Source organism: Rhinopithecus bieti, unplaced genomic scaffold, assembly GCF_001698545.2.
Source record: "Rhinopithecus bieti isolate Rb0 unplaced genomic scaffold, ASM169854v2 scaffold_32008, whole genome shotgun sequence".
NCBI lineage: Eukaryota > Metazoa > Chordata > Mammalia > Primates > Cercopithecidae > Rhinopithecus > Rhinopithecus bieti.
In genome coordinates this window covers 3,086,204-3,098,371 of record NW_016814433.1, presented here as the reverse complement: position 1 = coordinate 3,098,371, position 12,168 = coordinate 3,086,204, and the positions used below count along the sequence as shown (strand labels likewise).

The following is a 12,168-nucleotide window of genomic DNA, read 5'->3' as shown; positions in this document are numbered from 1 at the left end:
GCTCCCGCCCCCCGCGGCTCCCCTCCGGCTCCTCCTCCGGGGAGACGCCGGGGGCCTGGCCCGGCCCGCACTCAGACTGCTGCTGCAGCCGCCGCCGGGGGAGTCGGAGGCGGTGGCGGCGCCATGGGCGGCCTGGCCTCTGGGGGGGATGTGGAGCCGGGACTGCCCGTCGAGGTGCGCGGCTCCAACGGGGCCTTCTACAAGGTGAGACGGCGCGCCGACTGGGGACGCCGGTCTTTAGCCCCCTCCCCCGGCCGGAGCAGGAACGCGTGGGGTGGGATCGAGCTTCTGGAGCTGAGTCCTGGCCCTTAGAATCTTAGACCCTTGCTCCCACCCGCAGCCTTCCCTGAGAGACCTCTTGGAGTGAACCCTGTTCCTTTTATTTTTGACCCCTTTAATGCACCTGCTTCTACCCCCATCTCAGGGATAATGAACTTCAGGCCATTATTGTCCCTGGCTTGGCGCTCCCCGCCCCCCAGGAGGGACCCCTTTACCCAGCTTCTAATTGACTGTTTCCGTTGTGTGATGGAAGACATACCTTAGACCTTAATCACATCTTCCCCACGGTCCAGGCACATGGAGAATTGTCTTTCTTCCGCACGGTCCCCTTGGGAAGGCCCTCTGTCCCATATCGGATCCTTTCATCTTCCTCAGAGAGGCCTCTGCCTACTGACTCTGGAACACTCACCCCACTTTCATCTTATATTCCGGTTCCCAAGCCAAGGAGAAATGGTCAGATCCATTTACGACGTTTGGCATCTTTGACCTCAGGAACCCTGGGTTGAATCAGTCAAGTTGCTTCTCAGCCAGCCATAAGGTGGCATCTTTCGCAAGTCTCTCACCCCACCACACCTTGATCTCAAGGCCCTCTGGTCTACCATTCTACTCAGAATGGATTTGAGGTCTCACTTAGACCTCAGATACCTTCAGGTCATTCTTAGAGTTTCTTCGTCTTGAGGCATGTAAGCTTCATAGTCATGATCTCTAAAAGGATCTCTAAAAGGAAGCTCATGGGGTTCCCTTCTCTTTTTCTTAAGATTTCCACTTCTTGAAGACTCTTGGTCAACTATCCCAGTTCGGGAATCTGACAACCTTTTTTGGAAGAAGGGATCATCTTTCAAAGACCCTTCCTTATTTGACCTCCCCCTTTGCCCAGGATTTGGCTCCTTAGAACTCCTTATAATACCACCTTCCTTATCTGCTCTGAATCCATTTTCTAGGACATTTTTTTCCCATTTAGATTAAGCCAGAGAGAACCCTTTCTTGCCTCCCAAGAGTTTTTCGTTGACTGTTGCTATTCTGAACCTCTTGGATTTGATGCCTGGAATTGTCCCAGAGACTCTCCTGATTTGTCTCATTCTTTGATTTCACCTTGGGGAGCTGTAGAAGAGATACCTTCCCATGGCATTACTTGTTAAGAGTAGATCCCTCTTCCCCCTTTCCTTCGGTTCCCCTCAGGCCTTTCCCCCCCACAGTAGCCCTCTCTGGTTTCTCATGCCCTTGGAAGCGTCTGTCTTTGACTCCTTCCCTAAGTCATGTTTTCTGTAACTGTAGAGGGTCTTGTAATTTCCCTTGGGTGGTTTCTGCCTCTATTTCAGTTGCTAAGTTCATTGTAGTCTTTTTTTTTTTTTTGAGAGGGAGTCTGGCTCTGTCGCCCAGGCTGGAGTGCAGTGGCGCGATCTCGGCTCACTGCAAGCTCCGCCTCCCGGGTTCAGGCCATTCTCCTGCCTCAGCCTCCCGAGTAGCTGGGACTACAGGCACACACCACCACGCCTGGCTAGTTTTTTGTATTTTTAGTAGAGACGAGGCTTCACCATGTTAGCCAGGATGGTCTTGATCTCCTGACCTCGTGATCCGCCCGCCTGGGCCTCCCAAAGTGCTGGGATTACAGGCATGAGCCACCGCGCCATTGTAGTCATTTTTTACTTACTTTTCATACTTACCCATTTTTGCCTTATTTCCCTCATCAGATTTCTTTCTGTGTGGTGACTTTGGGTACCCATGTCTAACTTACTGTCTCAATTCAAGTTTTTGGTTTTTTCTCCTAATATTTCTGTATTCCTGTGTAATCCCCAGGAATCACCTAATTCCCTGTCTAGCTGAAGGAAGCTCCCTGCTGATCTCTTTTATCATTTTCTGCATACTTGCCTAACTCTTGGGACTTTTTCTTCTAGCCTGCCTCCATAGCATTTCTGTTTTTTTTGGCAAAAGTCTCTAATTCCTTTCTGCTTTTGATAGAGCACATTTGTCTCTCATCCTTTTCCTCAAACTTGCACTACCTTTGTTGAAATACGCTTCCTAAAGTGGTCCTACCTGTTTCCCTCGGTGTCTTTTCCTTCATCTGGGTCCTTACCACCCCAAAATTCTGAGTTCCAAGAAAAGTGATTCTTAAGCTGAGTCCAAGATCAAGATATGATGTTTGCTTTGTTCTAGGAAGCATAGGAGCCCTGCACAGCTGGGAAAGATTGGTATCCAGTTCAAATGAACTGTATGAGATGGCTGGGAAGGGACGCGTTTTCTGTTCCACATATAAGTGTCCAGCAGAAAGTCTCTCTGAATCTTTTCCCTTTCTCCTGTGCGCTGTGGGCAATGATGGACTTGAGTACGTGGGGACCAGGATACTCTGATTCAGAGAGTAGAGTCTGGGGTTGAGCTGAAAGCCAGGTAATGTGGTAATGTGGATCTGGGCAGGTTAGCATTTTCTGCCCCGTTCCTGAGTTAAAAACCACAAATCCCTAAATTCAGGCTAATCTTCCACTCTCAGTACCCTATAGATACTTACCCGTTTTGACCTTGCTGCTGATTTAATATTCATGACTCAGCAAACTTGGGATGGGTCAGGGAGTATTTACACTGCTTCTAGAATTGTACATTGGGAAGGTCCCTTTCTCCTCTCTCAGAATTGGGCCCTGTTGTCAGTTTTCTTTTCTTTCTTTTCTTTTTTTTTTTTTTAATTTGAGACAGGGTCTCCTTTTGTCATCCAGGCTGGAGTACAGTGGCATGATGTCATCTCACTGCAGCCTCTGCCTCCTGGGTTCAAGCGATTCTCCAGCCTCAGCCTCCCGAGTAGCTGAGATTACAGGTGTGCAACGCCATGCCTGGCTAATTTTTGTATTTTCAGTAGAGATGGGGTTTCGCCATGTTGGCCAGGCTGATTTCTGACTCCTGACCTCAAGTGATTCGCCCGCCTTGGCCTCCCAAGTGCTGGGATTACAGGTGTGAACCACCATGCCCTCCCATCAGTTAGTTTTCTTAAAGGATAAAATGTTAGATCTGGGATCCAAGTTATTTTGTAGCTATCCCAACATTAAGTTTGTCAGAACTTACTCTTTTTTTCTGTTTTTTTTCGTGTTAGACTGGCATCCGTAACAAGGTTTGAGGGAGGCACACATCACACGTGAGCTTGAAACCTTAGTCATCATGCTTAAGACGTACAAAATGATCTAATGTATTTTATTCTTTAAGTTGTACTCTCCCAAATGAAGTATTCACCTTCCAGGGCGCAATCATCCTACTCCGAACCTCACCTGGATATCTTAATCCCCATTCCTTTCTTAATCAACGTGGCATCCTCAGCTTCAGTACTTGGTTTTTACTAAGACTGTTCCTGCTCTTCTCCTAGAACCCCCTCCTTTGCTTTGGGAGTCTAGAACTAGATGACAGTCAAAGTGGGGACCCATTTTATATCTTCTAATTTGAGGAAACCAAAGTACCTAGGAACCTGGGGCTCGCTCTTGCTCTACTGGCTTGGTGCCAGGCTCCAGAAGCCAAAGCCAGGTGATGCTGTGGCCACTGAATCAAGTCATCCTCTGGATCTAGGTGGCTCCCTAACACATTCCACCCATCTGCTTTTGCCTTCCCCTGCTTATTTTCACAATGAGCATAGACTGAGCAGAACTTGGGGCTCACTTTCCACCACTGATACCCTTGGAGAAAAAAACTAGTATGGGATGAATGGGTGGAATTTAGGAGCAGAGACAGGATTGGAATATGAAGTTGGGGACAGAGCTAGTTTTGGAGACTAATTGAAGGAAAAAGACCCTGGAAGTATAAGGGTTAAGTGAGATTTGGTTGAACTACCGAGTGATGTGAGAGATTACTCCATTCTGAGCTTTGCATTTCTGCCTTGGAAGTCATGGTAGCTGGAAAAACTAGGGTAATATTGCTCCTCACCCTGGGGCCAAACCTAACATGGTGGAGGATAATTGGATTACACCATAGGCATAGCCTTTGTGAATATATCTAGGAGTAGAAATCTTTTCACAAAAGCAGTAGGTTAATGATTGTCATCTGTCTCTTTTCCACTTCTTTCTGTCAGTGTAACTCCTGCCGTGATAAACTACTTCTAAGACTTGGAGTAGACATTTTGGGTAAAGAATTGGATAAAGTCAGCTGAAGAGTCTGACTGGAATAATTCTAGAAATCCAGACGACCCTACAGCCTCTGCCTCTTGGCTTCAAGTGATACTCATGCCTCAGCCACCGTGAATAGCTGAGGTTACAGCCATGTGCCACCACGCCTGGCTAATTTATATTTGTGTGTGTGTGTGTGTGTGTGATATATTTTATATATATATATATTAATTATATATAATTATGTTGTTTTGTTGTGTAGCAATGGGGTTTTGCCATATGGCCAGACCGCTTCGAGACGCAACTGACCTCAGCTGATCTCCGGCGCTCAGCACTCCCAGTGTTGGGATTACAGGAAAGAAGGGGAATGGTAAAATATTAGTGGTTGTGGCGAGGAGGGAGGATACCTGAGAGGAACTAGTGAAGAACCCTAAAGGGAGATGACCCAGGCAAGTAGAAGTAAAGTGCCTCAGAAGACTAATGGAGAACAGTAGGATTTGGCATAAACCTGAATGATATGTCATAACGTCAGGTTCTTGTTAACAAAAGGAGAAAAATCTGAATGAAAAGTAGAAAAACATTTCTGGAGAAGATAAATTGTCACAGAAGAGAAAGCATGGGAAAAATGAGCCAGGAAGGTACCAGTAGTATTAAAGCCGCTTGGCAGTGTGAAGCTCTAAGAAAAAACATTCAGTCCAAGAATGATTGACTGGACTGGCAGCCCTCTATAGCAAGGAACCATATCCCTAAAGACGAGAAAGTGGCTGTATGAAGAGCGAATGCAGGGCTTAGATTTTTCCCTTCATAAGGAAATAGCAATCTGTAAGAGCTGTATATTATTGATTAGTCTGTGAGGTGGAGCATGTGCATTGCAAGGGCATTTTGGGTTTTCTAAGCTTAGCCTTTGTCCCCCGCTCAAAGCTCATGATAAGTTCTGTTATTAGCCTGTTGAATTCACTACTGCTTATTTTTTTAATTATTTTTTTGAGTCAGTGTCTTGGCTTTTGCCCAAGTTGTGACTGCCATGGTGTGGATCACAGCTCACTACAAGCGCCTCAACCCTTCCCTGCTCAAGTGATCCTCCCACCTCGCCTCCATGAATAGCTGGACTGCAGGCACAACGCCAATCATACCTGCTAATTTAATTTTGCAGAGGATGAGTTTCCGTGTTGTCCAGTGCTTCTCTAATAAAACCATGTTTATTGAGGTGGAAATGAACAGATAAACAATGTAGAATATTTGAAGTGTCCATTGTTAAGTTTGACATAATATAACTGAAACCATGACTGCAATCAAAGAATGAACATTGCTGTCACTCCCAAATCCTCCCATTCAAGATAACCAATCTCTTCTGTCCTTGATACATTAAATTGGCTCGCTGATTTTTGACAGAAATGAAAAGCAGTTCAATTCAGCTGAGAAAGGATAGGCTTTCTCTTTCTTTTTTTTTAAAGCAGAGTTGCTCTGTTTCTAGCTGCAGTCGATGCATGATCTATGACTGACTCAGCTCTGCCTCTGGCTTCAAGTGATTTCATGCCTCAGCCACCTCTGAATAGCTGAGTTACAGCAATGTAGCCACCACGCTCTGCTAATTATATATAGTAGTAGTAGTAGTAGTAGTAATAGTAGTAGTAGCAGCACCAGCAGCAGCAGCGAGCAGGCTATGGTCGTTTGCCATATTGGCAGACTGTCCGAACTCTTGGGCCTCAGCTGATCGTCTACCTTGGCTCCCACGTGTGTGGGATTACAGGTGTGAGCTACACCCCGCCAGAAAGAAACTGTGTCTTTTCAACAAACAGTGCTGGAACAAGATAATCTGTAGGTAAAAAATAGCTGCAACAGTGGTCAATGTCCTGGTAATTCAAACATCTGGAGTAAGCAGGTGTGGTGCTTGAGTCGCAGGAGTTAAGACCAGCCTGGGCAACACAGCGAAAACCCCGTCTCTATTAAAAAATTTTTTTATTTAAAATAGGTTGTAGGGCTCAAGCCTGTAATCCCAGCACTTCGGGAGGCCTCAAGATGGGCGGATCACGAGTAGTCAGTGATGGTTCGAGACAGTCCTGGTAACACAGTGAAACCCGTCTTACTAAAAAATACAAAAAATTAGAGGGCGAGGTGGCGGAGCTGTGAGTCCAGTACTCGGTGAGGCAGAGTGGGCAGCTGAGATGCGTGAAACCGGGGAGCGGAGCTTGCAGTGAGCTGAGACGGGCCACTGACTCCAGCCTGGCAACACAGGAGACTCTGGTCTCATAAAATAAATTAAATAATAAATAAATAAATAAATAAATAATATGTTTTAAAAAAAGAGGCCAGGCACAATGGTTCATACCTGTAATCCCAGCACTTTGGGAGGCTGAGGCGGGTGGATCACCAGAGGTCAGGAGTTTGAGACCAATCTGACCAACGTGGAGAAACCCTGTCTCTACTAAAAATACAAAATTAGCCGAGCTTGGTGGCACATGCCTGTAATCCCAGCTACTTGGGAGGCTGAGGCAGAATTGCTTGAACCTGGGAGGCGGAGGTTGCGGTGAGCCAAAGTTGCACCATTGCACTCCAGCCTGGGCAACAAGAACGAAACTCTGTCTCAAAAAAAATAAATAAAAATTAAAAATTTAAAAAACATTGATCACCTCATCGTATGGTGGCAGTTACCTGTAACCTCAGCTACTCGAGAGGCTGAGGCAGGAGAATTGCTTGAACCTGGGGGGTGGATGTTGCAGTGGGCCAAGAGATTGTGCCATTGCACTCCAGCCTGGGTGACAGAGCGAGACTCTGTCTAAAAATAAAGGAGTATAGATGTAAAACAAAAAACTGAAAATTTAAGAAGAAGACATAAGAGAAAAATCTTGGTGGCCTTGGATTAGGCAAAGATTTCTTTCTCTTTTTTCTTTTTTTTGAGATGGAGTTTTGCTCTTGTTGCTCAGGCTGGAGTGCAATGGCACGATCTTGGCTCTCTGCAACCTCTGACTCTCAGGTTCAGGTGATTCTCTTTCCTCAGCCTCCCAAGTAGCTGGGATTACAGGCATGCACTACCATGCCTGGCTAAGTTTTGTATTTTAGGTGTGAGCCACTGTGCCTAGCCTGGGCAAAGATTTCTTAGATATGAAACCAAAAGCACAGTTGATAAAATAATAAATTCATAAGCTAGACCTTTTTCAAAATTAGAAATCCCTAATTGTATGTGACAAATAGGGAGAAGGTAGAAAAATTGGGAGCGCAGGGGTGAACGCATGTCCTTAGTGAGGACATAAACCACAGGAGATGGATCAGCTGTTCAGTCATCCCTGTTCCTCTTGTCATAATATCAAGTTTGGAGTCTTCCATAAATTTTGTTATCCTTTATAAATTTTCAGTGTCATTCTAGATTCAATTCTAGTATTAAAAAACTCTGATGTATTTTAAGTCTTAATTTTTCCTTCTGTAAATTGTGTTCATCACAATTTTGAACTTGTCTAGTGTTCTGATTATTGTCCTAGGACCCATGCATCAGGGCAGCGAGTCTGCTCAGATCTCTTGCTGTATTGCGGAGGTAGGCCCTTCTCTCTCTTGACAGATCCTCATGTCCTCTAGGTGTTCCAGGACAGCCTCACACTGTCTCATGGGATATTCTTAGCCTTGCTGAATGTTGTTGGTATTTTAATTGAACTCTGGCAGGCTGCTCAGCACAACAGGAGGCAGACAGATAGGGAGGCCCCTGTGGGAGCCTGAGTAGATCACTGGTTTCCAGGCTGTTCTGATGCAGGTGGTACATGCACTTCTCCATGACAATATAATTTCCTTTCTCTGTCTGACTGCCCATATTCTTTCCCCAGTGCAGCCTTTCAGGCTCTCTCATTACACCACTTGTGTCCCTATCTAAAACTCAAGTTTAAGGGTTTGTGGTGTCTCTATTCCCTTGGTGGCTAAGGTGGAAGTAAAAGGTCATTTTATATTTTTTACTTTTTTCTAAAATCCATTCTAGGGCTTTGTGAAGGATGTCCATGAAGACTCTGTCACCATCTTCTTTGAAAACAAGTAAGACCTTGGGAATAGAGAATCCAGCATACTAGGTCCTAGAAGGAGAGTGGAGAAGAGGGGGCGGCTGAGTCCTATGAGGCATGTAATAGGTGGGGAGAGCTGAGGGTTTGGGTGGGAAACTTACATGGATCCCAGGAGAGGAAAGGGCTGAGAATTTGGTGAGGGTGGGGGCGTTTGGCTCAGTATTTAGAGTCTAGAAAGAGATGGATGGCACCACTATGGAGCAGAGCCTGGGGGTTAGCCTCTAATTATCCAGATAGGTGGGAACCACCCAGCTGAGGCAATAACCCTTTTGTAAAGAAATGGGCAACCATATCAGTCAGAGTAGCTTTTTCATGTTCTTGTTTCTCTTACAGCTGGCAGAGTGAGAGACAAATTCCTTTTGGAGATGTCCGACTACCACCTCCAGCTGACTATAATAAGGAGATCACGGAAGGCGATGAAGTGGAGGTAAGGGCTGTGGAGTACACCCTTTCTAAATGTCACTTTTTCCCAGGATTCTAGGCTTTTCTCTGGTTGATTCATATTCCTTCCTCCCCAACTAAGCCATATCCAGCCACTAAGCCATTTCCATAGGCTACATGCCTGTGGAAATGTAAAATGCAGTAGTTCCCCTTTCATCACTGTTATGATGAGCCAAACTCTCAGGGACATCCCCAGTTTCAGGGGATTTGCCTTCCATTTGTGGTAATAGCATCTGAAATCCAGTGTGCTCTCATTTTTTTTTTTTTTTTTTTTTTGAGATGGAGTCTTGCTCTGTTGCCCAGGCTGGAGTGCAGTGGTGTGATCTTGGCTTACTACAACCTCCGCCTCTTGGTTTCAAGCAATTCTTCCACCTCAGCCTCCCAAGTAGCTGGGATTACAGGCACTCGCCATCATGCCCGGCTAATTTTTGTATTTTTGCAGAGACGAGGTTTTACCATGTTGGCCAGGCTAGTCTTGAACTTCTGACCTCAGGTTATCCATCCACCTCAGCCTCCCAAAGTGCTGGGATTACAGTGATGAGCCACCATGCCCTGCCATCCTCTGATTTTTAATTAGTTCCTTCCTCTGGTTTCCTGTATCCTTGGTTTAAGATGCATCCCAGGCTGGATGCAGTGGCTCACACCTGAAATCCCAGCACTTTTGGAGACCAAGGGGGGCAGATCACCTGAGGTTGGGAGTTCAAGACCAGCCTGGCCAATATGGTGAAACCCCATCTCTACTAAAAATACAAGAAACTAGCTGGGCGTGGTGGCGGGCGCCTGTAATCCCAGCTACTTGGGAGGCTGAGGGAGGAGAATCGCTTAAAACTGGGAAGTGAAGGTTGCAGTGAGCTGAGATTGCGCCATTACACTCCAGCCTGAGCACCAAGAGCAAAACTTCGTCTCAAAAAAGAGAGAGAGAGAGAGGGAGGCCTCTGAGTAGCTGGGTTTACAGGCATGGGCCATCATGCCCAGCTAATTTTTGTATTTTTGTTTTTGTTTTTGTTTTTTTTTTTTGAGACGGAGTCTCGCTCTGTCGCCCGGGCTGGAGTGCAGTGGCCGGATCTCAGCTCACTGCAAGCTCCGCCTCCCGGGTTTACGCCATTCTCCTGCCTCAGCCTCCCGAGTAGCTGGGACTACAGGCTCCCGCCAACTCGCCCGACTAGTTTTTTGTATTTTTTAGTAGAGACGGGGTTTCGCCGTGTTAGCTAGGTTGGTCTCGATCTCCTGACCTCGCGATCCACCCATCTCGGCCTCCCAAAGTGTTGGGATTACAGGTGTGAGCCACCGCGCCCGGGCACTATTATTATTATTTGTCGTCGTTGTTGTTGAGATGGAGTCTCGCTCTGTCGCCCAGGCTGGAGTGCAGTGGCGCGATCTCCACTCACGCAACCTCCGCCTCCTGGGTTCACGCCATTCTCCTGCTTCAGCCTCCAGAGTAGCTGGGACTACAGGAGCCCGCCACCACGCCTGGTTATTTTTAATTTTTTTAATTTTTTGTATTTTTAGTTGAGATGGGGGTTTCACCGTGTTAGCCAGGATGGTCTCGATCTCCTGACCTCGTGATCCGCCCGCGTCGGCCTCCCAAAGTGCTGGGATTACAGGCGTGAGCCACCGCACCCTGCCATTATTATTATTTTTTAAGTTTCACTCATTGCCCAGGCTGGAGTGCAGTGGCGTGATATCCACTCACTGCAACCTCCACCTTCCTAGGTTCAAGCGATTCTCCTGCCTCATCCTCCCGAGTCGCTGGGACTCCTCCCGAGTAGCTGGAACTACCACAGCTAATTTTTTGTATTTTAGTAGAGACGGGGTTTCACCATGTTGGCCAGAATGGTCTCCATCTCCTGGCCTCATGATCCGCCCGCCAGTGATCTCGGCCTCCCAAAGCGCTGAGATTACAGGCTTGAGCCACCGCGCCCGGCCTAATTTTTGTAGTTTTAGTAGAAACGGGGTTTCGCCCTGTTGAGGCTGGTCTCGAACCGGTGGGCTCAAGTGATCCACCCGCCTGGGCCTCCTAAAGTGCTGGGATTACAGGACTGAGCCACAGCGCCCCCGGCCGAAACTATTCTACTATTCTTAAAACTTTCTTTTGTTTCTTTCTTTCTTTCTTTTTTTTTTTTTTTTTTTTTGGGACGGAGTCTTGCTCTGTCGCCCAGGCTGGAGTGCAATGGCGCGATCTCGGCTCACTGTAACTTCTGCCTCCCAGGTTCAAGTGATTCTCCTGCCTCAGCCTCCCGAGTATGTGGGATTACAGGCGCGTGCTACCAAGCCCGACTAAGTTTTGTATTTTATTAGATGCGGGGTGGGGGGGTTGGTGGTTCACCATGTTGGCCACGCTGGTCTTGAACTCCTGACCTCAGGTGATCCAAGGACCTCAGGTGATCCACCCGCCTTGGCCTCCCAGAGTGCTGGGATTACAGGTGTGAGCCACCGCGCCCGGCCAAAACTTTCATTGTATTACAATCTCTTCAAGGCAAGAGCCATGAGTCTTAAATCTACTACAGCACAGAGTTACAGATTCTCAAAAGATAGGCGATGCATACGCGCAGACAGTAAAGCTCAGCGCGTGCGCACCGAGCACCTTTTTCCTTGCGGCGACTCCTCTTCTTTTTTTTTTTTTGGAGCGTGCGCACCAAGACAGACAAAGGTGGGGAAAGTGACCAAGCAGTCGTTCAGGCGCATGCCCATCCCTAACTTGTCCGAGCCCGGTGGGGCTGGCGGCGGCGGAGTGGGTGTGGCCTGAGCGCTGTGTGACTGTGCGGCCGCCGCCCAATCGGACTGAGCGAGCCCGGCCCCTCCCTCCCTCTGATTGGTTGGTTCTCAGGGTTGTGGGGCGCGGAAAGGAAGAGACCGGGCGGCTGGGCGGTGGGGCAGTGGAGAAAGAAGGCTAATTTTGTTCTGCGCAAGCGCAAGCAAGCGACCAGGAGGGGGCGTGAGAGAGTGAAAGGGAATGTGGAAGCCCCGATGCGCTGGCTAGCGCTAGCTGGGGCTCTAACCTTGACGCCTGCGCCGTGGCCCTCGGGGCCCCGCGCGCAGCGGGCGGGTGCCCGGTGCGCCTGCGCAGTAGGAGGCGGTGGCAGGGGGAGGTGGAGGCTGTGGAGCGGCAGCGGCAGCAGCGGGTCCCGGGACTGAGGCAGCAGCGGGGGCGGCGGCGGGCGGAAGCTGAGGTGACGAAGGCAGCGGCGGCGGCGGCCGTTTCCCTCACGGTGGCGGAGACCAAGGCGGCGGCGGCGGACGGGGAGCGGCCCGGCCCCGGCCCCCTGCTCGTTGGCTGTGGCAGGGCCGCCGTGGGGCCGGGCCGGCTCCCCCCCCCCGCCGCGCCCCCCCCCGCC

The 12,168-nt window shown here is 48.4% G+C and overlaps 1 protein-coding gene across 1 annotated transcript in view; it reads left to right on the top strand.

The window, feature by feature from the left end:
- Positions 1–6: 6 nt before the first annotated feature.
- Positions 7–12,168, top strand: part of FXR2 (FMR1 autosomal homolog 2) — a 39,183-nt gene continuing 27,021 nt past the window's right edge. Inside the window, exons 1-3 of the mRNA XM_017850434.1 lie at positions 7–204; positions 8,314–8,366; positions 8,726–8,819. Coding sequence (XP_017705923.1) covers positions 124–204; positions 8,314–8,366; positions 8,726–8,819 — 228 coding nt within the window. The 5' untranslated portion in view covers positions 7–123. The remainder of the gene's footprint in view (positions 205–8,313; positions 8,367–8,725; positions 8,820–12,168) is intronic.